The following is a 26,701-nucleotide window of genomic DNA, read 5'->3' as shown; positions in this document are numbered from 1 at the left end:
GAGCCCAAATGAACATTAAAGCAGTTTTTCTTGCTGTAATCATTCCTCCTGTTCATACTGACCATTAGAAGATCCCTTCATCATGCACTTACAATGGAAGTACAGTTGTCCAAATGAGTCAAATCTTCATCTTCTATGTTTCAACGTTACAGTGTTTTTAGTAGCAAAGTCTTTTTGTTACTATACTTCCACCACAGAGAAACAGGAAACACTAAGAGGGAATTTGATGCTAAAAAGACTGTAAATGTGTCAGATATCACTTGATATCAATAACTCACACTGACTTTTCCTCCATGTAGATTTTCATTCATTAATTCAAAGTTCAATTTCCAAACAAAGGTATGAAAAAAATAACCAACACTTGACATAAAACTTTGTGAAAGAAATTGTTTAAATATCTTTCACCTTTTTTTATGAACTCATCAGTGTTCATAAAAAACTGCAGTTTTTGGGTTTTTCAATAACATAGTTACACATCATTCTGAATCCAACGTCATTTTGTTTTCCTTCTGTAGATATGTGGCTTCTACTGTAGATTTAGGAAATATAAATGAAATGATTCTGGGTCAAACTTTTCTTTTTATGCACTCATGTCTTTAATTTGGGCTCCAGAAAATTCATTTTTTGATCACTTAAATAGAATAAACAGCAGTCTTGAGTCTTGAGGTACTGAGGGTTGGAGTAATTTAAATGTGCTGAAACTCTGATTTCAATGAGAACACCATTATCATTTAGCTGTTGTCAAGTCATCAGGAATGAATGAATTGCTTTTTTTCTGCAGGCCGAGCCCAAAGAGAGAGAGAGAGCGATAAGAGACTGAAAGAAGGAAAGAGAGACAGAGAGAGAGAGAGAACGAGTTAAAAGGGGAGAGGTTCCTCGCCCAGGAGGACAAACCTGTTTTTGTCTGGAGGGTGTGTACCGTCACAGCCCTACCAACTTGACAGGCTCGTCCTCGCATCAGACACACAGCAGGCGACTCTCCATCACACCACCTCTCCTCTCCTCTCCCTTCTGAAGATGCCTCTCCAGTCCACTCCGTCGGGCAGGAGCTCCGGCTCGACCAAGGCCATCAACACGCAGTCGGACGGGAAGTCGTTTGAGCAGCTGAGGCAGGAGTGTCTGCAGAGAGGGGTACTGTTTGAGGATCCAGACTTCCCCGCCGTTGACTCCTCACTCTTCTACAGCCAGAGTGTTCCCATCCAGTTTGAATGGAAGAGGCCCAAGGTGTGTAGACCCAGATTTGTTTTTTTAGGGGGGGGGGTTGGAAGATGATGATCATCTGAGAAATAAAGCTGTCAAAGGGATCTGAACCTGTAACCTTTCCTTATGTGATGCAGCACCTAACTGACCCTTCATCATGGGTGACAATACAGTAATTACAGACTGTAAAATCCATTCTTTACTGTACTTAAGGTGTGAAAGCAAATATATGTGTTACACTTGACAGAATTTCTTCAAAACCTAGAAAAGTGTCTTTTAAAGGCTTTAAGTGGTCTTGAAATCAGTCAAACATGGCGATTTATATCTTAAATGTAGTTTTTGAAGTGTTAAATGTTGTATTTTCTAGGCAAACTGTTCCTCTGATAAAAGGTTATGACTAGTTAATGATTGGCAAACAGTTGGTTTCATATTCTAGCTGTTTTCAGTGATAAAACAAATCTGGCATTAAAAAGTCATAATTCTAAGTCTGGTTCAGTACAATCAAGATACGAAAGCCAGAACATTCATATTATGCTGGATATATATTGTAAAATGTGGTTAAAGTTTATTTGAAGTTGGTTTTCAATAAGAGAAAAAAGGGCCAATTAAGTATTTAACCAGCCAGCACTGCAAAACCAGTTCTGCAAGAAAACTGTGTAAATAAATAGAGCCAAGTGCAGGGGTTGTTTCCATCTGAGCTGTACCCTCACATGCCAGAGTGTTTTCTGCTGTAAAACTGAGATGAGCTGAGAGCTGACCCACAGTTTGGTGAAGTTTGGTTGTTTTTTGTTCAAGATGTCTCCTCATAAAATATTGCGTTTGGGCTTCAAAATTGAACATCAGTATCCCTCACAGTGTGTATTTTAAGTTCTCATTTCACACCTGTTAGTATATCGTACCTGCAGCAGTGTACCAGTGAACAGTGAGGCTGAAACACATAAACTGGATTAACGAGAGGAAACTCACCACTCATATCTGTCACTGTTACTACACATTTCTCTGTTGGGCGTTCCTGCAGAGTGAATACTTTCAGCCACATACCTGCATGTGGTGTGTTTCTTGTGTTAAAGTCACTGGGATTTCAAGGTGATTAACATGCCTGGAATGTGAACACGCCTATCAAAGGCAGCAGTGTGTCACCTCTCACCTGTTGTGCTTATAAAAAAAAATAAATAAACCAACCTGTTTTGTTTTTTTTCACCTGTTCACAGGAGCTCTGCAACAACCCCAAGTTCATTGTCGGCGGTGCAAGCAGGACAGACATTTGCCAAGGACAGCTTGGTTAGTGCTCAACTTATCTTCCTCTTCTGTTCTTCTGTGTCTTTTCTGCACTCACATTTCACTCATTTACCCATGATGCACCTGTTTGTCACCGTAGGAGACTGCTGGCTCCTGGCAGCCATCGCATCCTTGACCCTTAAGAAAGATGCACTGGCCAGAGTCGTCCCCCACGACCAGGATTTTGACCGCAGATATGCTGGCATCTTCCACTTCCAGGTATGCTGAAGCTGATTGGCTGCAGATTGATAAGGGAACTCATGTATGTGTGTCTCTTTGTTTTGTGTTTGTGGACTTTTCATACATTTTAGTATTTAGTCTTGTCTGTCAGGAAGAAGAAAGATAAAAATCTACCTTGAAGAAGAGACAAACAAATAAAAAACAGCACAAAGTCATGCAGAATAGTTGGGAATAGATAGATAGATAGATAAATAGATAGATAGATAGATAGATAGATAGATAGATAGATAGATAGATAGATAGATAGATAGATGATGCTGTGCAGAGGGAGGCAGCCACAGTCCATCTGACAACAGTTTATTTAGGTTCCTTCACTCTGCTGCTGACATACGGGAATCCAGCTCAGTGCCATCCACAGAGCCAGCTGCATAGCGTCACTCGTCTTAGAGCTGCCTCCTCATCACACCACAGCATAGAAGAATGAATTTAATACACTTCAAATAAATTCAAAACACTGCAGCGTCTAATAAAGCTGAGGGATGAAGCAATGAAGCAGTAATATAGTATAAACATGCCAAATTGTGGAAAGGCATGAAAGCTTAAAGTATGTTTGGGAGGCATCACACTCAGCTGTGGCGGAAAGCAAATTATATCACATTTTCTCTCTGTACAGAATCGTATTGTACCAACAGGATCTCAAGTGTTTTTTGACATCTCACTCTCTGTCGCTCCCTCAGTTCTGGAAGCACAACCAGTGGCTGGACGTGGTGGTGGACGACAGGCTGCCGTCGGTGAGGGGACAACTGGTCCTGCTGCACTCTGCCTCCAATAATGAGTTCTGGAGCGCACTGCTGGAGAAAGCCTACGCCAAGTAAGAACATTTACATCAGTTTACATCTGAAACACTTCATAGCTCTTCTCCAAAAACCTTCCCTCACCTTTTTATTTTGATGCTTTCTCATGTAAAAAGTTTTGGCATTCATGGACATACATATTTTGTGATTCTTTGCTGAATGAAAGCATCATGAGGTGATTAAAATGAATAGTGTATCCTCTGGGAAGCTTTTCAACTCTATCTTAAACCAGCAGTCCAGTGTCCATATGAACAGTGAAAGAGGTTTTCTTCACTGTAATCATCCCTCCTGTTCATACTGACTAAAAGATCTATTTTAAATGTGCTTTCAATGTAAGTGATGGATAAAAGTAGATGTGAAGCTTCTATTTAGCTTCATCAGTGTGAGTTAGTCATATCAAGTGGATATCTGACACATTAACACATTATCTTTTTAGCATCAAATTCCCTCTTTGTGTTTCCTCGGACAGTGTTTCCCTGTTGAGCTTTTGAGCATTAAATGTCACCTACCTCTACACAACGTTTCAGCCTAAAGTTACTAAATTATTTTTTCGGTTTGTTTCAGACTGCATGGGAGCTACGAGTCCCTGAAGGGCGGCAGCACTCTGGAGGCCATGGAGGATTTCACCGGTGGTGTAGCGGAAATGTATGACACCAAGAAAGCCCCTGACAATCTGTTCTACATCATGAAGAAGGCCCTGGACAAAGGCTCCATGATGGGATGCTCTATCGATGTAAAGACCCAAAGAAAAAAAGCTTTTCTTAGTACAATTTATTATTTCCATTGTGATTTCCACCCCAGCTCCTCTGCTTTAAAACCCATCTGATTTTGGATTTTTCTTCCTCAGATCTCCAGCTCTGCAGAGTCTGAAGCTAAGACGAGCAGCGGCCTGGTGAAGGGACATGCATACTCCATCACAGGCCTGGAGGAGGTAAGATTTAAAATTCAGCTTTCTGTTACTCATAGTACTGCTGTCAGGAAACCAGTCAAAAAGCCTATTTAAGAGTTTGCTTCAAATCCTCCTTGTATGAGAGAAAAATAATCATAATGTAAGGAGATGTACCTCATATAACTGATGCTATAAAGCATATTTGACTGTAGCATAGATTTGTTGGATTCGTTCATATCAAAGCACCAGTAAAAACAAAACTGTTAAAGATTTCCTGCACACATTTTAGAGGACATATAAAAATCATCTGCTTGAATTAATAAACCAAAGTTTAATAACCAAGCTTTTTTTGTCTGATACAGTTGAATTTCAGAGGGCGGTCAGTCAAGCTGATCCGGATCAGAAACCCCTGGGGTCAGGTGGAGTGGAACGGCCCGTGGAGCGACAAGTAAGAATAAAGAGTGATACTTTTATTTTAAAAGGATGAGTTCACAATTTCTCGTCTGTCTTTAAACAATAGTCCATGTTTCAGTTGTGATTCATAAAGAGAGAGAGCATATAACGATAACTGTTCTTCATAAGAGTTAGGGTTAGGAAATGCATTAATGTGGCAATATTTTTCAAAAAATGTTGCTAGATTTGTTTTAGTTTTTCTTTCTTGGTAATCTGTTTATGAAGTCCTCTCTTTAAAATGTCAGCATTAAACAAAACATGATATGCTGCATATTAACAGCAAAAAACAATGAAAGACAATCCACAGTAAGGCTGTTTTTTAGCTTTTGTAATTAACTGTCAGTTTGTTCTCTGTGTTATTCGTCATTCATGCCAAACTGTGACAGATTTGTTTTGTCTTCTGTCCGTTAAAGCTCCAGAGAGTGGGATTACATCGACAAAGCAGAGAAAAATCGCATCCTGCAAAACTCAACAGACGACGGTGAATTCTGGTGAGAAAAACACAATGAATTTCCCCTAAAAAGGGAGATTTTGAACACAAGCTTCTGTTTGCATTAAAAGTGCATATTCTGACCTTTTACTTCAAAAGGAGAAGAATGATACATACTGGAAACATTGGCACTACTATAATCACCTAGACCTAGACCTTTTAAATGCAATATGAACTGTGTTTCATTTATTGATTGAACTGTTTTGACTCCATCTGTTCTGTTTCCATACAAAAACTAAAAGTATTATTTCAAAAATGATTGGATGTTGGATGTTGAATAAGTCTAACCAAACTCTGTTTACATGAAGAAACAATAACTCAAGTATCAGATGTACAGTATCATGACATGTGCCCAATTATATGTCCACATTTCTTGCATTTAAGATCAAATTTTGACCTCATGATTTGTTGCTAGCAGAAAAGGTCAGGAGGCCACCAAAACTCCTTTAAACAATATTCAATAATCATTCATATCTGTTAATGAAACTGCTTATTTACGGTATTTAAAGATGCCAGTGATGCTGTTTTTGCTTCCAGGATGGAGTTCAGTGACTTCCAGGCAAACTACGACAAGGTGGAGATCTGCAACATGACCCCTGACTCCCTCACGGACAACACCAAGCGCCACTGGGAGGTCAGCCTGTTTGAGGGAAGCTGGATCCGTGGCTCCACCGCAGGAGGCTGCAGGAACTACATCGGTGAGATCTTTGCTCATATTATTTTTTTCTGTGCGGTTTTGTATTTATTATTCGCCTGTACTTGGTTTACCTCCTTTCTCACTTTAAAGTATTTTATTTTCTTATTTTCACAAAAGCCCTTCAAGGGACAGGTGTGTGATACTTACATCAGGTAGTCGTTTTAGCCTGTCCATGTATATTGCATCTATCCCTATTAAATAAACCATAACAGACACTAATCTGGGAATTAAGCTTCTGGAGAGCTCGACAACATGGCCTACAAAAAAAGTTTTAGATCTAATTACGTTTTGAATTGTCTTTCTTCACATTTGAATTAAGGCATGTTAGCATGAAACGGTTGAAATGTAGACTAGGGATGGGTCATTATTTTATTTATTTATTTATTTATTTTCAACTGAAAAACTTTAATCAAGATATAGCGGTGTAGTATGAAGGGTTCATTTACAGCTGCTGGAGAGCAATTCTCACTTTCAGCCACTAGGAGGAGCTGTAAGCTTCTGTAAACCACCTCCACCTTGCGCTGAAGTAAATCTGACACGGAGTGAATTTTTACTGCTGCCCTCAGCTACTTTGACAGTGTGACAAACGTCTCAGAGAGAAAACTAACTTTACATTTCTCATTGTTAACACGATTGTAAATGATATACTAAAAAAAAAAAGCACGTTATATTTTTAGGGGTCCTTAAGTCTATTATTTTTGTTCCTGTAAAGAAATTACTGAATATACGTTAAATAAATACAAGTTTGTTCAGTTAAAGAATGTTGTTTGTTGCGAATATTGGTAATTATTTTTGACACGTTTAACCCTTGTGCATATCTCCATGCAGCAAATATTCGATTAGTTGTTCAGACCAACCTACGGTTAACCGACCCTGAAAACATGGACTCATGCACATCCCTAATGAAGACATATCTCAGCATTTGTACATATATTCCAGATGCCCTCTAAAGCTCTCCATCTGCAACCCTCAGACACGTTTTGGACCAACCCGCAGTTCAAGCTGGTTCTGGAGGACGCCGACGACGAGGACGATGTGTGCAGCGTGGTCATCGCCCTGATGCAGAAGAACAGACGCCAGCTGAGGAAGGAAGGTCTGGACCTGGAGACCATCGGCTTTGCTGTTTACGAGGTCAGAAAGAAACTGACAGTGGTGCTGAAGAAGTACTCAGATCCTTTACTCAAGTAGAAGTATCAATATTAGGCTACAATGTACAAGTAAATCCCGTCACAAGATTAATCTGAGAGGTCTTGAGATAATAGATTGGGTAAGAAAGTTGATATTGGAGGTTCATTTTTGATCTTAGAAATACAAAACACTCTCACCTCAAGGCAATTTTCAGCTGTGTTTCTGTCACACTCTCCTACCTTTACTTTTCATATTTTATTACTAAACAATATGTGTGTTTTAATGTGCTTAATTACACATTTTGACCACAATTTAATCAATAAATCATCTCCTGTCTTCTTTATCTGTCTTTATCAGGCCCCAGATGATGGAGACCAGCAGGGAAAGGATTTCTTCCGCTACCACGCCTCTAAGGCTCGCAGCAGGACCTACATCAACATGCGGGAGGTGTCAGAACGCTTCACGCTGCCTCCTGGGAAATACCTGCTGGTCCCCACCACCTTCCAGCCTCACCACGAGGCCGACTTCATCATCCGCATCTTCTCCGAGAAGAAGGCCGAAGCTATGTGAGTGTTCAGCCTCAGTGGTTCTGGGTTGAGTTATATAAAGTCAAAGGTTGATTTAAAACAATGAACGCTAGAAGAAACTGAAAAAGGACATTGCTAAATTACAGGCACAGATTTTAGTTTTTAAGAGCCCAAAATAAATTTCACCTGTATGGTTTTAATGGAAAGTTTAAATGCCCTGTGTTTAAATGCTGTTTCAGTTTAATTTATTTTCCAACGTTTGGCTTTATTCCACAGAGAGATGGGGAGCACCATTGATGCCGACCTGCCAGATGTAAGTAGATCACCAAGATATTGATAATCAATCACCAGATCAACCAGCCAAGCTCACTTGTACTTATGCTGTGTTGTTTCCCCCAGCCACCGATGCCCAGTGCCCCAGAGGAGGAAACAGATGAGGAGAAAGGCCTGAGGAGGCTGTTTGAACAGCTGGCTGGAGCAGTAAGATATCTTCTTATCAGTCGAATTTACCTTTTCAGATACTGGGAAGGATAGTTTCCAGGATGTACACCTGTGAATCCCAGTAAAAGAAACATTTTTCATATTTGTATAGAAACATTATACAAATTTTAAACCTGCAGGGATTTATACTGTACAATAGTCATATTTTAAAAAGCTCAGACTTAGATATGGTTATTATTCTCAGTTCAACAAGTGTCAGTAAGTATTTAAGTTTTCTTTTCAACACTTGTGTGTCTGCAGGACCATGCCATCTCTGTCAGGGAGCTTCAGCAGATGCTGAACGGTGTTCTCAGCAGACGTAAGTGACTGTAGAGATAAAATCATATTCATCTTATTTTTGACAATAACTCAATTTTTTCCTATTTCCTGAAGAAGGTTTTTCCCCATTGGTCTTTTACTGCACAGTTCAGATGTTATCTTAAACAAAAGACATCCACGTTTTACATATTGTATCGTATCCCACATAGTTCTTCTTCTTCTGTTTTATCTTTATATACTTCCACTTGGCCTATGCTTCCTGCCTTGTAAATGCCCACATCTTGCTGGCTCCTGTCTTATGCAGGCTTTCTTTTTCATTTGTAGTTAAAAAAGCCTCAAGCCCAATCCAAGATACTGACTCAGATATGATCAAACTCCCTGCTGAGCCACAGAGGACACAATATTATTATATATCTGAGTACAGTAGTAGCTACTCCTTGTATAATCTGTATAATGTGCATTTTTCCCTCTTTTCGCTGTATGTTTTATCATTTTTGATGTGCTAATGAAAGATTTATTTAACTGACAATCTGTCTCTGTAACTTGTAACTGAGTCATCATGCAATATTACTGCATATCATCATTTTGTTGAACAATCTTCTCACCATATAAATGTGTTTCATCCTCAGGAAAAGAGATCAAATTTGACGGCCTGAGTCTCAGCACCTGCCACAGTATCATCAACCTAATGGACGTATCCTTCCATGTCACTGATGCATTTCAAACTTGTATCACCTAACTTTACTTTATTGCTAACAAACATACCTAATGGCTTCATTATGAGCTGTTTTTATCATTTCCCTGAGCATTTCTGCCTGTTTATGAACATGCCTGGCAGTTAAGTCGTAACACAGCAAAAGTTAGATGTTAAAATTTCAAAGAAGTATGATTTTAAAGTGTCCACAGTGCTTTTTTAAGGTTTTTCCCTTAACAGAGTAAACCAGGTGGACAACACAGGGAAGCTTGAGTTCCAAGAGTTTAAAGTTTTCTGGGAGAAGATGAAGAAGTGGATTGTACGTATTGGTTTGTGTGCTAGTTTTGGTAAAACTGTAAATCTGGTATAGTTTGAGTTTTGGGCAGTTTTTTGGTAAAGATGAACTTCTGTTGTTACAGATGCTCTTCCTGTCCTTTGACACTGACCGTTCAGGGAAGATGTCGTCCTATGAGCTCCGATCGGCCCTCAAGGCTGCAGGTGAGACTCGACCGATTGATGTTTGAACCTGTTTGAAATTTAGTGTCGGCAGCCATTGATGTTTTCATATGTTCATGTGTATGCAAATAAAATATAGAAAGAATATACGAACATTTCTTTGATAGTATATTAACATAATACCAGCAATTACCAAATTTAAGTTAATTCACTATTGTATAAATAATAGTCATTATTTGTTGGGCTTAAATTTCATGTACCTTGTGCTGCTTTGGTCCCATTAAGGAATGCAGCTGAACAATCGGCTCCTGCAGCTGCTCGGTTTGAGGTTTGCTGACGACAAGTATGACATCGACTTTGACGACTATCTCACCTGCATCGTCCGAATGGAGAACATGTTCAGTAAGTAAAAACACCACAAGTCAGCTGAGATTCGGCCTCATGTTGTTATGTTAGTAACTTTAAGACTTAAAGATCCCCTCCAGACATGTAGTAAGACATCACATCATCTACCCATTAATCAGTTTTTACCTTTAGGAGCACAGAGCTCAGATTCATTATGACATGCCCATTTTTGAACGTTCAAATTAAATCCTTCCTAACGTTATGTCCCACCTTTCTATCCTGTTTTACTCAGAAATACGTCACTATACGGAAGTTAGATACCCTTTGAAATGTCATGTCTGGACTTTAAAATGACATCTACTCTTTCTCTATCAGTATAAATTAAAAAATCCCAAAATATTTATGAATATAATCATAATTCATTTTTTGCTGAAATATTGGATCATTTAAACATTTATTGAAATGAAAGCATGTGAGAAGTTTAGAGGGAAAAATCACTATTTGGTGGAGCTGTTAACAACTCATAGACATCTGCAATGTGAACCAGACTACACACTGCTTTTTGTAAGACATCAAAAGATGAAAAGTGAAATTATCTCTTAAAAATCCTTAAAATTGCATCTACTCCTCATCATTACACAATCCAGAAGCAATGAAAATGCAAATATTTTTCATTTCAAACATTTTCCTATGATTTCACAAATCATGCTTGTAGGCCCGCCCCTTAAAATCAGATTCAAATCAGCTCAAAAAAGTTGAATGTGAAAACAAATTCATCATTCTGCACAGTGAAGCTCAAACAAACACATCTCTAAGTGTAGGGGAAGTTTAAAAATAATTATAGTAAAAATGTATTGTTGTTAAATTGTGAAACACAACAACTTAAAGTAAGTTCATGCTGACTGAAGGTCTTTCTCTCTTGTCCAGGAGTTTTCCAGGCTATGGACCAACACAAAGGGGGACGAGTGAGGATGAACATTATGCAGGTAACTACATTCATGACAGACCTGAGTGCATTCATCTCTGCAAATACTTCTGAAGTCTTTGTTTTACCACCCTTAGCATTCCAGACGGGTGGGGTTTATTCACATCCTTCTTTTTAATGCTTGTTTAATTGTATTTTATGTTGATTTATAATTGCACTTTATTCTCTCTTTCCATCACAGTTCCTGATGTTGTCGATGAATGTGTGAGGAGATGCTCTAAGCAACCAGAAGCCACCAGAAGAACATAACGACGTTGGAGTGAAACATTTTAAATGCTCAGACCTTAGTAATGCATGTTGTTTTTCATGTTATTACTATTATTATATTATTATTTTAGCAGATAATGAAAGATGAGGCATGTGCCAAAGTATCAGGAGGGATTGGGGGATTAAATTTTACTTTTGCTTAAGAAGGACTTTTGTTTTCACTGCACTCTGCGTGAACCAAGATCTAATAAACTCTGAATAAACTTTTGTCTTTGATTTTGGGAAATGTTACTTAAGTTGCATTTAACAGCATTTATTTTCATGGAAAATTATGGAATAAATTAACATAGTTTTGCTTAATATGTGAGAGTCAGCCTTACAGAATGTTCAGAAAACATTCATTCTGCAGTTATAAACTTGGTATACTGTTGACAGGACAGTTTTCAATGTTTGTCTTTTAACCCTCCTCTCTGCTTTTAACCATTAAGACCTGTATGAAGCAAAGGGACTGAAATGTTTCCACTTTTTTTGTTATTCTACAATTGGTGCATCCACAGTTTTTTTGTATTTCTTTGAATGTCTTTCATTCATGGTAGCATGTAAATTGTTTTTGTTTTGTTTGTTTGGGGGGTTTGGGGGATGGTTTTGATAGAAGCAGCCACAAAGTATCATGAAAATGGAAAAAAATGAAATCATTTTGTGCAAGAAGATAAGTTTTGATGCTGTGTAGGTTCTAGTTTGTTACCTTGGTCAAAAGAAGAATGTAAATTGCACTTAAAAGTAATTTGCAATCGTTAATGTTACTGTGAAATATGGGAAAAGACCATATCTGGGCTGTAAAACCTCATTAGACTGAAAATGATGGAGAAATCTTTTCTCAATTGCAACCCAGAACCTTCACTTACATTTTACACAGAATATGGACCCTCACATAAAAATAATAAAGTAAATGTAGTGCATTGAGTTGCAAATAAAGAGGTGATTTTGGACACATTTGAGCTGCTGATGTTGTTATTTAAGTGAACACAAATTCCTTAAAAAGCATGCACCATGTGAGCACAATATCAACATAGAATATAAAGTTTTTAATGCTATACTTCGATAGAGATCCTATCAAAAAGATGTAGTAATGATGCAGGCTCTTACATATTATTCAGCTTGTATTATATCCAACTAAAGCTACATTTTATTTGATTTCCACAAACCAGCTGCCACGGAGAGTGTAGAATACTAGTCCACTAGGGGGCACTGTGACATTATGCTGCCAGTAGAGAGTCAGCCAGACACACAGAGAAGTGCAGTTGTTGTTGCTGAAATGTTGGAGTTATTCTATCAATCCATGCTGTAAAGAGGACATTGTGGGCTTTCCAGTGATATGGTAGGCTGGGATGTTGGGGACTTCCTCTTTCTATCCAAAATGGATGCATAGCAGGAGGAGGTGCAGTAAGTCAAACATTGTTTATCTGCTGTAGACAGAACTAACACAGAGAGGATTCTTCATTGAGGGTGATTCAGTTTTGGAGCTGTCAGATGATGGAGAGAGGTGAGGATGGGTTTGAACATCGTGATAGAAGATGAAGAGGAAGAAGATGCAGGAGACTCAGATGAGCAGGCACTTTTTTCGTTGGTTGTCAGGAGGATATGATAGATGAATATTTTTTGGACCAAAATCAAAAGTTGTATTGAAAATAAATTTGTTACGAAAACAAAGTAAATTGATTGCTTAGATCTTTCCAACTGTACTATCTGTACCAATGGAGAGAGATTCAATCACAGACTACAATAACACAAATTATTTTATCAAAATATGTACAGGTCTACATGTTTTATAATTCATAATTATGATTATTATATTATTAAAATTCAGGGCCACATACTGTACAGGAATATATTGACAGATACCACAGTTACATCCAGATCTACACAGATGCATGAAAAAGTTCAGATAATAAAGTAGAAGTGGCATTTACTGTGCTAGAATTTCATATACAAATGAAGAAGTCTAAGATTACACAGGAGAAATGCTGGTAAAATTTTCAGCAGTGTAAATGACTCTTAAGTTATGTTAAATAATGCATCCACTGGACGGTTACTATTTCTTCCTACATACATTAACTCAGGTATACGGGTTTCTCTCTGGTATGGCAACCCAGTCTCACCGCAAAACGTATCACAGCTATCTCAGAATGGTTTGTTTAATTTTTCGTTTTTTGTTTTCCTGTCCTGTGCAGACCAACTCTGCAGGATAGTTCAATTCATCTTCAACATGAGCCTGAAGCGGTTGGGAGTACTACAGCTGTGGAAAACATCCTGTGCCCAAGACTCCACATCCATTAACATCTCACCTGATGAAGACCATGGAGTGGCTGGTCCTCGTGCATCTCCGCATCCTGGTGGGCCCATCTATGGACCTGCCACAGTTTGCCGACCAACGTGTCATCAGGGTGGATGATGCCATCATCTTCCTCCTACACAGAGCTCTTTCTCACCTGTGAGAATCATGTTTGTTTTTTGTTTTTTTCTCCTGTGCTTTCAACACAATACAGCCTGTCCTCATGAGGAACAAGCTCTCACATCCTGGATCCTGGACTACCTCACAAACTGTCCACAGTATGTGAGGTCTCAGGACTGTGTGTCTGATACAGTCATCTGTATCTCAGCCTGTCACCTGCAGAAGTTCTCTGATTAATCTGCAATCGTCTGACTCATCACAGATGAAGACAGAGAGTACAAAGAATTGACTCTGGACTTTGCAGACTGGTGCCTGAGGAACCACATCCAGATCAACACGGGGAAGACCAAAGAGCTGGTGGTGGATTTCCCCAGGCAGAGACACTTCCCTCTGACACCAGTGAACAACCAGGGAATGGACATTGAGATGGTGACATCTTCTAAGAACCTGGGTGTTCACCAAACAATAAACTGGACTGGATTGACATTACCATTGCTCTATATGAGAAGAACCAGAGCAGACTGTACCTGCTCAGAGGACTGAGGTCTTTTGGAGGGCAGTCCTCAGGACTCTCTATGACACTGAGGGGGTAAAGTAGTTTTTTATGGGCTTGTCTGCTGGGGCAATTAAGGAACATGTTATTTTTTCTCAAGTCCTATAAGATATTCTGATCCACTCCTTACCAGTTGGCGGCGGTAATGCACCTAAACGTTGATTTCCAGCCGCAAATAAACATAAAGAAAGGAAGTCACTGTAGCATGCTGACGGAGGAGACAGCGTGGTTAAATACTACAACAATTTCTCGTTTTAAACGATTATTTAACAGCTACAGTTTGAGGTTTGACGACCTTTAACCCGACAAGTCGAAGAAAGCCTTCAGAGATCTCTTTACACCATGGTGAGCCAACATCTCAACTACACGAGTTTACTAACATTAACGAGCTAGCGAGCAGCTAACAGTCTGATCAATAATACAGATCCACAGTAGTGACAGGTGTTCATTAAAGGTCCAATACTTTTATAATTAAACGATATATAACAGATAGAAGAAGTACTCAGATCCTTCAGTAAAAAGTGTCAATACGGCGATACAAAATACTCCATTACAAACACAAGTCCAGCATGAAATATCGGTAATAGTTTGGTCCACTGATATATTATTATATATGACATCATTAGATTATTAATAGTGAAGCATCAGTGTCAAAGCAGCATGTTACTGTTGTAGCTGCTGGAGGTGGAGCTAGTTTATACTACTTTATATACAGTTAGCTAGTTTATACTACTTTATATACAGTTAGCTAGTTTATACTACTTTATATACAGTTAGCTAGTTTATACTACTTTATATACAGTTAGCTATAGTCCGGTGGGGCCCCTCAAAAGGGTCAGCAGATAAATGTGAGGGCTGGTGAGATGATTAAATGAAATCAAATGAAAATACTCACGCTAAATACAAGTAATGTAAAATGTAAGTCAACTGTATATCTCACAGTACTACTATACTGATGACAGTGATATTTGATGGAAAGCTCCTCATTATAATCACATTGCTGAAGTCACTGATAGTAGTGACAGAGGGGCAGATTCTGCTTTTTGACTTCCTTACACCATCCTCGAAATCAGTGCAACGATTTCCCTGTTATATCATCACCAGCCATCGTCACTCACCACTAACACTGTGTTTTTCTGTTTCAGCCTCATCGAAAGAAGAAATCGTTCATTGAAAAGAAGAAGGCTGTGACCTTTCACCTCGTCCACAGGAGTCAGAGAGACCCGTTGGCTGCTGATGAGAAAGCCCCGCAGCATGTCCTCCTGCCCACCACCAAGGTACAGCTTTACCACCAGAGATTCAATAACCCCTGACCTCTGTAAAGTCATTATTTACTCCTTTTAATTTTGTGCTCTCTATATTTCCCAGGTGGAAGTAGAGAAGAGGCGTGAGGAGCAGAGGAATTTCGGCGTCTTCTTTGACGACGACTACAATTACCTGCAGCACCTGAAGGAGTCGTCCAGCCAGACGGAGCTGGTGGCATCCGGCCCCTCGCATGCCGAGAGACAAGAGTTTCAGCTCCACGATGAAGAGGAAGAGGACGAAGGGGACATGGACACTGCTGCTCCTGTAAGTTGACTCAGAGTGCCTCTCTGTCGTGGAAATCTGGGAAAAGATATGAGATTTATTAATCAGTTTAACTGAGCGGAAACTGCTTTGGAAAACTGTAAGATTAAAAAAAAGCATTAAAATGTTTCCTGTTGTCTTTTACAGGGAGCAACCATCAGTCTGCCTTCTTCAGTGTTCGCCTCAGAATTTGAAGAGGATGTCGGACTTCTGAACAAAGCTGCTCCCATCTCAGGTAAGCAGCTCATCAGCGTTAAGTCCAACTGAAGTTAAACAACATATCTGCTCTGTAAATCACTTCTCCTCGTCTTTCTCTGGGAAAACAAGATCAAAATCTTGTATATGGCTTCAACTTGTATGAAATGCTGCAGGGCTTTTATTTTGTAATATGTGGCGATCAAGTCCCCATGTGCAACGAAAATTCCTCACATCTCCGAAGATATTGGAACAAGTTTCCAAATAGGCTCCAATTGGAAGAACTGACCACAAACTGGGAATCTGGCAAAATTTACACCCACTTTTGGCCTGGCCCAAAATCTCTGCCATTGCCGATCACTGTCATTTTGGTGCAGATGCATTCTGTGATGCTTTTGTAGGCGGTCTATCCTTGTGGTTATGACCATAAATGTCGTTATCGCAAAGTTCCTTAAAATGTTCTTATATAATTTTGAGGCTATATCATCCACTCCTACTGTACACTACCTGCTAAGCACCGAATGTCGAACAGACACAGTTATCTGTAGACTAGCTGCTAAATGCTCCATTATGTTCACCATTAAAGAGCCACATATTTCCCTCAGGAGTTGGTGGAGAGTAAAAACAGAGATAAAAGAAAGTGAATATTGGACTTACATTCAGCAGGTGGACAGAAAAACGACTCTTCATGATTGATAATGTTGATGAGTAGCTGCTGGATGTGGAAGTGATGAAATGTCGTTGTTTCTGCTTCTGCTTCCACCAAACGGGCAAAAATGTGACATCAGCATCAAATGTGACCGTCTTCCTCCTCCTGAGTTTGATCTGTGTTTTCCTTCAGGACCCCGTCTGGACATGGACCCCGACATCGTGGCCGCTCTCGACGAAGACTTTGACTTCGACGACCCCGACAACCTCCTGGACGACGACTTCATCACCAAGGCCAACAGCGCGAGCGCAGCAGGACACATGAGGTAAGACATGAAGTTGTGTTTTTATTTCCTTTAGAGCTTTATATTGTATCTTAAACATGATGTGTCTCTTTATTATTTTATTTTTAGATTCATGGATATTTCTGCTCAAAATTTTCACACATCACATTAATTCATATTTTTCAAGGCTTCCTGCTTCTTTCACCCCCAAAATATGTTATGTGATAAAACAGTTACTGTATGTTGAATCATACTTAGGTTTTTTGTGACTCTCTCGATACTTACAAGGTTCCCCAATGACTTTTCCATGATGTTATATTGTATACTGAGGTTAACCAAACATTTTTATCGTTATTGGGACATTAATTCTGTCAATAATGTCCGTCTCTACATCTTAAATACATCAGACACAAACTCAAAGCAAATGTTTTAATATTTCATGGAAGCAGATCGTCTATGACAGTTTTGTAATCAGGATGTTCTTTGCCGACTTCCTGTTTGTGTGTAACCTGTGACAGAGGTGACGACGAAGACGAAGATGACGGCGAAGAGTGGGAGGACACGGACGAGGAAGGCGACTTTGACTCTGAGGGTGGATTCTCGGGGGAGGAAGACGGCGGTCGCGAGTTTATGTTCATGGACGAGGAGACGAAGACTCGCTTCACGGAGTACTCGATGTCGTCGTCGGTGATGAGGAGGAACGAGCAGCTCTCCCTGCTTGACGACCGCTTCGAAAAGGTGAAGACAAACTCCTTTTATCTATTTTGCCTTCGTCGTTTTCTCACACAGAGTTTCTAAGGAGGTTTTCAGATCAGGCCCGGGCCATTTGACCCCAAAGTCCAGTTCGACCGGTGTATCGGTCAACAGATATTATCGGATATCTATTTCCTAATAATGGTATCGGCCCAAAAAATCCAGTATGGGTCAGGCTCTAATCACCACGTTGTATCTCAATTGCTTAGAAATGTATTAACACAAAAACGGAGATACCTTCAGCTTTCCAAGTAACATTAACATATTACAAGTTCAGTTCTTTAGTTAATTAACAAAACAAAATGATCTCTGATTGGTTAGAAGTTCATTTCTCGGTCTGTGAAGAACACAAAACGGTCCCGGGTTACTTGTCCGTTGTTTTTGAACCCACGTATAGCACATCGATTATTTCAAGTCAGAGTAAAGAAACTGTACTCACGATAGAATCAGTCAGATCAGTTGAAGGAAACGAGTCACGTCCCGCCTTAAATCCTTCTAGATATCGTCCGTCGCTTGTGGAGAATCGCGTTAAACGAAGGACAAAGATCCCTCGATGTTCACTCCGTCGCCATCGTCACGTCTCACATCCTCCGGAAACGTAGTCCGCATGTCCTTTTACAGAGTCCCGGGCACGTTGTCATGGCAACGCCCATTGTTATGTCTCTGCGGTGGCAGCGAACAGGTGATATGATGCAACGCCTGACATGACGACAGGTTTTTATTAAAGAAAGACGACTGTGTGTGTTTATGTTTGTCTTTGTCGGCTCGGTTCAGCAGGTGTGAAAACTACTGAAACACAAACGTGGTTCTGCTGTTTAGAAAAGAAACAATCGCAGCTGGATTCAGATTTTCTGCCCTGGAGCCACTAGATAAACAAATGCTGCAGAGTTCATGATGAAAGATTTTATGCACTACAAACTAACTAGGTGCACACCACTGACTACGTTATCGGAGTGTTTTTAAATGCTCAAACACACTCAGACATGAAACAACATTAACATTAAAACATGAACTGCAGCAGATGAGATTTACCTCATCATCACATTATTGTAGATGTTGACGTTTATTTTGTTCCTTGTTGGCTTTAAATGTTGAGATTGAATGTTTATTCTTGGCATTGTCGTACCAGAGGGTCAGTTTAGTGGCTGCAGCTTACAAACAAAGAACACAATTAATAAAACTATATATATATAATGCAGAGTTGGGCTGGGTGATATGGACAAAATCAAGTATCACAATATTTAAGGCCAAATACCTCGATATCGATATTACAACAATATTATAGAGATGACTGTCGATGCTTTCATAGAATATTTACACTATGAAATCTTTGATAAATAATCATCAGTAATGTGGATATAATGACAAAGTGGGTAAAAATTAAATAACAGAACAGCTAGAACAGTGTGGTAAGTTCAGAACATTACATATTTTACTGTAATGCAGCTTTAAAACCAGGAAAAGAAACTCTGATGACATATCGTGATATTATGACATATAAAATCTAAGAGGATATCTAGTCTTGTATCATGATATCGATATAATTTCAATATATTGCCCAACCCTAATGCAGAGACTGAACAGAGCAGAGAACGATAAAAGTACATTAAGTCAAACTCACTTGTGTTTTTTTTTGTTTAGTTTTTTTGTTTTTTTTAATATATTTTTTGGGCTTTTTGCCTTTAATGGACAGGTTAGTAGAGACAGACAGGAAACAGGAGGCAGAGAGGGGGGCAATGACACGCAGGATAGGACCGCTCGGTGTAGGATTCGAACCGGGGTCGCCTGCAGCGAGGACTATAGCCTCAACACATGTGGCGGGTGCTCCTCCCACTGAGCTAAACTCCCCCACTCACTTGTCTGTTTTTCTCCTTAAATCTGTTGACTATCAGAACCTTAGTAAGAAACCACATCTGTGTTGTTGTTTAGTTTTATGAACAGTTTGACGACGATGAGATCGGCGCTCTGGACAACGCTGAGCTGGAAGGCTTCATCGAACCGGACAGCGCTCGCCTGGAGGAAGTTATCAAAGACTACTTCAAACAGAAAGAGAAAGAGTGAGCCGATCACTAATCAACACAGTTCATTGTCATCAGATGTTTTCCTTTCTTTTTGTTTGAAAATATCACTTTAATTGAATTCTGGTCTGGTTTGTGGTTCAGATACCAGAGGCCTGATGACCTGGGTCCAAAAGAACTTCCTGTTCTGAAGGAGGAGGAGGAAGAAGAAGATGAAGAGGGGGATGAGGAAATGGAAACTCTGGTGATTAAAGCCCCAGATGAGAAGTGGGACTGTGAAACCATCATCAGTGAGTTTTAAACGTGATCCTGGTCACTTTTTAACTTTTAATACAATGAGACGGTATTTTCAGACATTTTGACTCATTACTTGACTTCTAGAAGAGACTTAAAACTGTGTCTTGATTTTAAAGGACAGTTTCACAGATTTTCAAATGTCTTAAACCATCAGTCAGGTGTTCATATGAGCGGTGAAAGAGGTTTTCCTCTCTGTAATCATTCCTCCTGTTCATACTGACTATTAAAACCTTCTAATGTGCTTCCATTGTAAAGTGATGGAGACTAAATCCACAGTGTTTCCACACAGTCATTATAAAGTCTCTGATCAGCTTCTATTGAGCTTCATCAGTGTGAGTTATTCATATCAAGTGATATCTGACACATTTACAGTCTTTTTAGCATCATATCTCCTCTTAGTGTTTCCTGTTTCTCTGTGGTGGAAGTATAGTAACAAAAAGACTTTGCTACTAAAAACACTGTAACGCTGAAACATAGAAGATGAAGATTTGACTCATTTGGACGCTGAAGCTTCATATTAGCTTCACATCAACTTTTATATCCATGTTTCCACAGAAGGAGGACTGTGGATTTAGTCCTTTAGTCCTCCATCACTTCCATTGTAAACATGATGAAGGATCTAATGGTCAGTATGAACAGGAGGAATCATTACAGCAAGATAAACACACTTAATGTTAATTTTGGCTCTAGACTGTTATAAGACATCCTTCAAAATAATGGATTCTAGTTTCTTCTGGTGAGCGATTGGTCATGCAGACTCACCAGTAAATAGTTTGATTTTCCATCAGTTTCAGTGATGATTGGTCCTATTGTTAGTTTCCGTTGCTTTATGAATGATTTGAGAAAAACTTGATGAGATGTTTGTTTAAATTGAATTCACGCTGAGGAGGTGATAGTATGTTGATGTGACTGCTTCCTGTCTCCTCCAGGCACATATTCCAACATCTATAACAGACCCAAAGTCATCAAAGATCCTCCAAAGGTAAGAAAAGTGTTCGTTTTGTGTTTTTAAAAATGACAAAAAAAAAAACCCCACACATTTAATAAGATGCACACCCTAAAAAGATAGAAACCAGGATGAAGGAGCGTATTATCACACATCTGGGCAATGTGGCGAGGACAGGTGTTTGACCAGCTGGTGGCGCCCTTCACACCACCATCATCATCATCACCATCATCATCATCACTACCTGTGACACTGCTTAGGAATGTAGTAGAGCCTCAGCTGTAAACTGGGACTGTGACACCAACCAGTCTGCACATTTAAGACATAATTACATCAGAGACAGTAACTTTAATGTGCTGCGGTATGTAGAACAGGTTTTCAGACATGTGCTGCGTGTGCTGGCTGCTTGTTTTCAGCTAATCAGAAGAATCAGGGAGGGGAAAGATTTCAGAGAAGAAGACAAATAAACTGAGGCAGAGTTGACGAACATTAAAGACCTTTTATTACTTTTTTGGGTGTTTTTAAGTGAAATGAAACTAAAGAGTCGAGTCTAGACCTGCTCTGTGGAAATAAAGATGGATTGATTGATTCTGTTGCCAGACGAAGCCGATCCGGGTGTCCAGTAAGACCGGCATCCCGCTGGACGTTCTCCCCTCCAGAGGACCGACCAGCAAGCAGGCGGAGCGCATGACCATGATCAACGACTCGGACCTGCCCCGCGTCTCCACCCAGCCCCGATGCAAGGAGGAGAGCAAAGAGGAGAGGAAAGCCAGGAAGCAGGCCATCAAGGAGGAACGCAAGGTAAGAGTGACAGAGAGAGAGATGGGAGGAGAGTTTAGAGGAATCTGGTTAGAGAAGAGGTTTTTGTGGATCCACTCCCTCTCAGTTTACTTCCTTAGGTTTCTCAGTTCCTGGATGATGTTATTTGATCTCATAGACATTCAACAATTGAGCCAAGATAGCCTGATTTTGCAGTTTGATATAACTTCAGATGACGCCAAATACATAAATTGGCGCTTTTCCACTACACAGTTCCAGCACGACTCGACTCGGGTTTTCTTTGCGTCTCCACTAGGGATAGTACCTGGTACCTGCTACTTTTTTAGTACCTGCTCTGCTGAGGTTCCAAGCGAGCCGAGCCAATACTAAATGTGACATGAACAATTGAGTTAAGATTGCCTGATATTGCTGTTTGACATCAGACTGAACCAAATACCGTAAAAACTAGTATATAAGTTGCATCTTTGATACTTATAGTTTTCATTTAAAAACAGGGTGCATCTTATAAATGCATATAAGTGCATCTATACAGCAGTGAAATACAGAGAGAGGTTTGATCTGGTTTTGGTTCTAGGTCTGTAAAGGGCCGTCAACACAGAGAGAGATAATAACTATAGAGCAGGGGGGTCAAACTCATTTTCATTCAAGGGCCACATACAGACCAATTTGATCTCATGTGGGCCCGACCAATAAAAAGATGGAAGGGAGGAAGGAAACAAGGATGGAAAGAAGGGAAAAGTGATAGGAAGGAAAGACAAAAGGAAAAGGGATTAGGAAGGAGAGACAAAAGGAAGGAAGGAAGGAAAAGGTATTAGGAAGGAAACGAAGAAAGGAAAAGAAGATGAAGGAAAGATGGAGGGAAGGAAACAAAGAAGGAAAGAAGACAAGAAAGCAAAGAAGCAAGGAAGGAAAGGAAGCAAGGAAGGAAAGAAGGAAAGGGAGAAAGGAAAAGAAAATGAAGGAAGGAAGGTAGGATAGAAAGAAAGAAGGACAGATGACAGGAGGGTATAGGAAGGAAAAGAAGACAGGAAGGAAAGTGGGCCGGATTGGACGCCTTGGCGGGCTGGTTCTGGCCCACGGGCCGCATGTTTGACACCCCTGCAATAGAGGATGATGCCTGTTTGACTCTGACTGCCACAGAGTCTGAAGACAGTGAGTTTAGTGATCCTCAGTAAACTCACAGCTACACACTTTATCAATGATGTAAAGTTACTGTGTTCTTTTAGTCTAACCCGAACCTGGTCTGAGTTAATATAGCGGTCCAGTTGAGTTAAATCATTACTGAACCACTAACCATTAACCTCACACACTGTTTCAGGTGGAATGTGTGTGCTTTTATTTGTGTTTCAAAATAAAAGTAAAAGTAAAACCGTATGTGTTTATAAATGAATAGTTACTGGTGCTTTTTTCCCAAGGCAAGGCAGTTTTATTTATATAGCGCATTTCATACACAATGGCAACTCAATGTGCTTTACATAAAAACAGAAAAACATGTAATTTGAGAAACTTAAAACATACAATTAACCCCCCCCCCCCATAATGAAAACAAAGTACAGAAAAATAGAAAGACATAAATAAAATGATTGCAGCATAAAATAATAAATTAGCTTTAAAATCATTAAAAGGAGCAGCATGAGCCCCACCAAAATAAAGTGCGTCTTACACACCAGTTTTTAACAGTACATTAAAAAAAAGTCTCTATTTAAGGAATTTATTAATTTATGACTCAAAACAGTAAAACCCCCAAAAACTATGTAATGTAATGTAGTTTATTTATACAGCCCTTTATAACAGTCCTTGCGGTGTACCAAAGTGCTTTACAGTAGGTAATAAATAAATAAAGAGAAAAATAAAAACAATTACTACTCTTTTAACTACTGTATCTCTTTAAGCAAATCACACACATTCAGGCTTTTCAGGCATGATCTCCTTTTTCTATTCTAACTATATTAAATGATTTCTATAAATGATGTAATATTTGTTCAGCTCCATTCACTGAGACAGTCCGGAAGCCCTTCCCTCCTGCTTGTCTGTACATGACTGACAGTAGAGCCGTTTGTGTGTAAATTTCCTTTAAACTCATTAGTGACTCAAAAACGTTAATTCATTCTTGTCTCAAATGACGTGGCAACAATTCTCTGTAACTAGGATTATTTTTATATAGTTAATAAATCTCACGTTTGGATCGAAACCAACAATGAACTCCTCTACTAACAAGTATTGTGTGTAAAACGATTAAAAACAGGTTGGTGAGTCACATGTTCTTTCATTATGAAGACTTTGTTTCAGGCTCCAAAGAGTAAAGAGAGAAATCAGTAGCTTTAAATAAACAGTTTTTTTTTTAAATACTAAGAGATTAGAAAAATCTAACTTTGTTGGTGTTGATCTTTTTATGGGCCTAATCCTCCAACAAAAGGAGAAACAATCGGCTCTTAAAGATATTTTAAGTCAGCAATTTGGTGGTTAGCTGTTGTTGGTTAGCTCTTTAAACACAAACACCTTTTATTCAAATATTTATCACAAGACATCCATCATCAGTGTTGCAGTCAAACCTATTGTGATAAGGAAAGGTGTGGCGATGAAAGACGGCAGCCGCCACACAGGGAAAGCGATCAACAGGCCAGTAAGAAAATATTTGAACGTGAGTTTCTGTGTTTTTAACAGGAGAGGAGAGTCGAGAAGAAAGCCAACAAGCTGGCGTTCAAGGAGGAGAAAGTCCGGCAGGAGAAGCAGATGTTGAACCTGAGGACAAACGTTCAGGGCCTGAAGCTGTCGTAGCCGACCAGAGACGCTCGGCTCACACAGACTTTTTCTATCTGCTGACGGTCACGCTTCAGCGGAGCGGACAGGACGACAAACAGCCCCAAAACAAAGAGGACTGACAGGTTTCTGACAGACTTTAAAACAGAGCCGAGGGTTCCTCAGGTCACCGTGTGAGACCATTAATTTAACCCTGCTTTGAATAAAAAAGAGCAACTTTATCTACAGTAAACCAGCTCAGGTCACCGAGTTTGAAATCACTTTGGGTACTGAACGTAAAATCTGTGATACGAGGCAAACTGTTTTTTCTCTACGCCTGTTTACCAAAAGTTGACCAACAGAAGACTAATCAGCAGCTATTTCAGTTTTTAAGCAGAAATGCTGAAACATCTTCTGGCTTCTGCCTCTGACGTGAGCATTTTATAGTTTTCTTCGTCTCCTGTGATGTTAAACTGGACGACTTTGGGTCCAATTAAATCACTAAAATATTCTACAGATTAATCAATAATCTTTATTTGCAGGCCTGTCTGGTCAGATTATTATCAGTGTATCTTGCACAGCTGCTCATGTTAAACCACATTCAACAATCAAGAACACTGCCGCCTTCTGCTAAATGGAAAATACCTCAATGAACATTTTGGATTAAAAAGAAATATTGTTTGGCATCTCTACCAAACCTGATTTGTATCAAAAGGTTTAAAGCTAAACCCAGCCCTGAGTTAATAAATGAAAATATCAATATTGTTCAATATTCTTTATTAAAAAAGATTCAAACACCATTTAAGTTGTTGTGTTCATACACTATGTTTCCCTGTTAGACTGAATCAGCTGTAGTGGACAACAGGAAGCTTATTGGCCAGTTAAACTTCATTTAAGCACACTGAGCATGTCTCATTTCATTCAGTGCAGTTCTTTAGCATATAACCAGAAAAAAACAGACAATGCAGCAATGATCATAGAAACGAGTGTGCAACATAACATAACCACACACATTTGTATAAAATCCAATTTTACAACAATTTTAACTGCTACTAAATATTAAAAAGAGAATCCCTGAAGCATTGTAAACAAACTCGATTCACCAAGAGCATAAAGAAAAAACCCTCCAGAGCCAGTTTCACAGGTTAGAAGTTTCCAATGATCAGGTGTGGCACTGTTGGCAACTATTTATGACATCAGCTGTCAAGAGTGGAAAGTTCAGATTAAGTCTCATTTAACCGTCCTGTTGTTTTCCTGTCAATGAAGCAACATGTGCCTGGTCTCGTTAGACCTTCTTAGCAAACTCCTTTTCTACTTCTTACCAACGGTTTTACACATTTTTGGAAATTATGGTCACTAGGCCTCATTTAAATGAAACTATACTTCATTTTAGAGTTAACATCTGTTGTCCTCCTGGTTTAAAATTGACCCTAGGACAATGAAAGGGACACAGAACAAGAAACTAAAGTGCTCAAAATGCTGAAAATGACATTTAAAAAAGCTTCAACTGCAACCAGAAATACCATTAAAAGATCAGAATGACCATTTTGCTGTATTTTTCTTAACTGTCAACAAATCTCAAGTTTAGGTCCAAACCAAAGATGAACTAAACTACTAACAAGTATTATGTGTGTATCAAAGCCTGATATCTTGTTCCTCTGAGCCACAGATCTCTGTTATCGTCCAAAAACTATTAAAACATGTCAGGACACACATGCTCAGAACTACTCTGAGACTGAAAAAACATCATCACTGTTATTAGTCTTTTGAGTCATTTATAATCTCTTCATAATGGGAAAGTGTCTCCCAGTGCAGCGGTGTGACTCACCAACATGTTGTAAATCATTTTTTGGGAGATAAGATACATCAAACTTTGGATACACACACACACACACACACACACACACACAATACTTGTTAGTAGATCAGTTCATTGCTCAACTCTGAACATGAGATTTGTTAATAAGAAGGAAAACGTAGAAAATCAATCAGCTTTATCCTTTAATTTCAATGTTTTCTCTAAATAACCCAAAGACTTCACTGCTCTGTTTTCAATCAAACTATTCTCTACCAAAAAAAACCCCTGATGACGAAGTGTGAAACTTGTTTCTACAACCAAACCTCCATTCACATGCATCCTTTGTGTTGGCATTGCAGAGGAACATCCAAAACTTCAGTAAAACTATGTGTATGATTAGATATGAGTGGAGGTAAGTGAGTGGATGTTATTTTGTTGTTGTTGCTTTTGACTGAACTGGCTAAATACAAAATTACAAATGTTAGCAAAAATAAAAACATAACCATAACATAAGTTTCTGCTGATGCTAA

General features: G+C 39.2%; 2 protein-coding genes across 2 annotated transcripts; both read left to right on the top strand.

Annotated features, from left to right (window-relative positions):
- The first annotated feature begins 1,017 nt into the window (after positions 1–1,017).
- On the top strand, positions 1,018–11,209 carry capn9 (calpain 9). The gene is made up of 20 exons (XM_053335120.1): positions 1,018–1,224; positions 2,412–2,481; positions 2,579–2,697; positions 3,396–3,529; positions 4,077–4,245; positions 4,360–4,443; positions 4,764–4,849; positions 5,268–5,345; positions 5,882–6,042; positions 7,015–7,172; positions 7,527–7,735; positions 7,973–8,009; positions 8,096–8,176; positions 8,438–8,495; positions 9,085–9,149; positions 9,400–9,468; positions 9,569–9,647; positions 9,891–10,007; positions 10,878–10,936; positions 11,117–11,209. Exons 1-20 carry the CDS (start codon positions 1,018–1,020, stop codon positions 11,141–11,143), a joined length of 2,067 nt encoding a protein of 688 aa, XP_053191095.1. The 3' UTR covers positions 11,144–11,209.
- A 3,151-nt stretch (positions 11,210–14,360) lies between these two features.
- On the top strand, positions 14,361–25,150 carry ltv1 (LTV1 ribosome biogenesis factor). The gene is made up of 11 exons (XM_053335161.1): positions 14,361–14,492; positions 15,293–15,424; positions 15,516–15,716; positions 15,861–15,948; positions 16,750–16,882; positions 17,359–17,578; positions 19,523–19,650; positions 19,756–19,901; positions 20,838–20,890; positions 21,455–21,655; positions 24,299–25,150. Exons 1-11 carry the CDS (start codon positions 14,490–14,492, stop codon positions 24,410–24,412), a joined length of 1,419 nt encoding a protein of 472 aa, XP_053191136.1. The 5' UTR covers positions 14,361–14,489; the 3' UTR covers positions 24,413–25,150.
- Positions 25,151–26,701: the final 1,551 nt, after the last annotated feature.

Source organism: Scomber japonicus, chromosome 2, assembly GCF_027409825.1.
Source record: "Scomber japonicus isolate fScoJap1 chromosome 2, fScoJap1.pri, whole genome shotgun sequence".
NCBI classification, from domain to species: domain Eukaryota; kingdom Metazoa; phylum Chordata; class Actinopteri; order Scombriformes; family Scombridae; genus Scomber; species Scomber japonicus.
The sequence above is the reverse complement of the archived record's forward strand: the minus strand, read 5'-3'. Positions and strand labels throughout refer to the sequence as shown.

What these genes read in the sequence shown, in the direction of transcription:
- capn9 (XM_053335120.1), top strand. Translation starts at nt 1,018, where the DNA reads ATGCCTCTCCAGTCCACTCCGTCGGGCAGGAGCTCCGGCTCGACCAAG. An exon ending in TGATGGGATGCTCTATCGAT is followed by an intron (nt 4,246 to 4,359) that starts GTAAAGACCCAA and finishes TTTCTTCCTCAG; the next exon opens with ATCTCCAGCTCTGCAGAGTC. An exon ending in AGAAGATGAAGAAGTGGATT is followed by an intron (nt 9,469 to 9,568) that starts GTACGTATTGGT and finishes CTGTTGTTACAG; the next exon opens with ATGCTCTTCCTGTCCTTTGA.
- ltv1 (XM_053335161.1), top strand. An exon ending in TCCTCCTGCCCACCACCAAG is followed by an intron (nt 15,425 to 15,515) that starts GTACAGCTTTAC and finishes TATATTTCCCAG; the next exon opens with GTGGAAGTAGAGAAGAGGCG. An exon ending in TTGACGACCGCTTCGAAAAG is followed by an intron (nt 17,579 to 19,522) that starts GTGAAGACAAAC and finishes GTTGTTGTTTAG; the next exon opens with TTTTATGAACAGTTTGACGA.